This window comes from Condylura cristata, unplaced genomic scaffold, assembly GCF_000260355.1.
Source record: "Condylura cristata isolate star-nosed mole 26May11 unplaced genomic scaffold, ConCri1.0 scaffold00079, whole genome shotgun sequence".
In the NCBI taxonomy this organism is placed as follows: domain Eukaryota; kingdom Metazoa; phylum Chordata; class Mammalia; order Eulipotyphla; family Talpidae; genus Condylura; species Condylura cristata.
Window position 1 is genome coordinate 80,623 of NW_004567180.1, and position 936 is coordinate 81,558.

At 74.5% G+C, this 936-nt stretch overlaps 1 protein-coding gene across 1 annotated transcript in view; it reads left to right on the plus strand.

Annotated features, from left to right (window-relative positions):
* LOC101624609 (piwi-like protein 4) overlaps positions 1-936 on the plus strand; it is an 8,163-nt gene that overhangs the window by 2,230 nt on the left and 4,997 nt on the right. Inside the window, exons 4-5 of the mRNA XM_012734858.1 lie at positions 45-223; positions 767-906. Of these exons, the coding sequence (XP_012590312.1) occupies positions 45-223; positions 767-906 (319 nt within the window). The remainder of the gene's footprint in view (positions 1-44; positions 224-766; positions 907-936) is intronic.

The following is a 936-nucleotide window of genomic DNA, read 5'->3' on the forward strand; positions in this document are numbered from 1 at the left end:
CCGGCCCGCGGCAGCCCCCCGCGCTCTCCACTCGCCCCCCGCAGGAACAAGGAGGCGCGGTTGGAGCTGGAGACCTGGGGGCTGCACTTGGGGCGCCAGGTGGTGCTGACCGGCCGGGTGGCGCCCGCAGAGAAGATCCTCACCGGGGACCAGGCGGTGAGCGGCCCCTCGGGCAGGCGGCTGGTGCTGCCCACGGCCCTCTGCCCCGTCCCCCCGGTCGGTCGTGAGCAGCCAGCCCTGGCCGGGGGCGCCCGCCCCTCCCCTGCGGCCCCCACGGGGAGGACGCCCCTAGCGAACCCCGAGCCGGCGGGGCGCTGGGGGGCCCCGTCGGTGCACAGCCCCTCACGCTTCTGTCTTCGCCGCCGTCACTGTTCCCGCTTGTACTTTTGTTGGGATCGCTGTGATTTGGGGGTTCGGGCTCACTGGTCCTCTGGCACCTGCCACACCCGCAGCAGCCCCCACCCCACCCCGCAACTCCCGGCTCTGGGCGCTCTGCCGCCGGCTCGTGGCACTGGGCCCTGTCTGACCCCTGACGGGTGAGACTGGCAGTGCCCGCGTCTCTCCGGCCCGGCGGCACCCCGACCCCGGGGCAGCGCACACCCTGTCCTGCGCAGAGGCGGCCGCCCCCCCACCCCCGTCTCGGGGTTCCGTTTCATCACTTTTCCGGCGGTGCAAGTCGGAGGCTTTTACCGCCAGGCTCACCGGGGCCGCGGAGGTTGAGCGGGGTTCGGGCCCTTGGGGGGCCCCGGGCCTCCTGACCGCCCAGAGGGGCGCCGCGCTGCCCGACCGCCCAGGTACAACAACAAGACCTACCGCGTGGACGACATCGCCTGGGCGCTGCGGCCCACGGACACCTTCCGCCGGCGCGACGGCTCCGAGGTCTCCTACGTGGACTACTACCGGCAGGTGACTGCGCCGGCCGCGCCCACCGGCCCC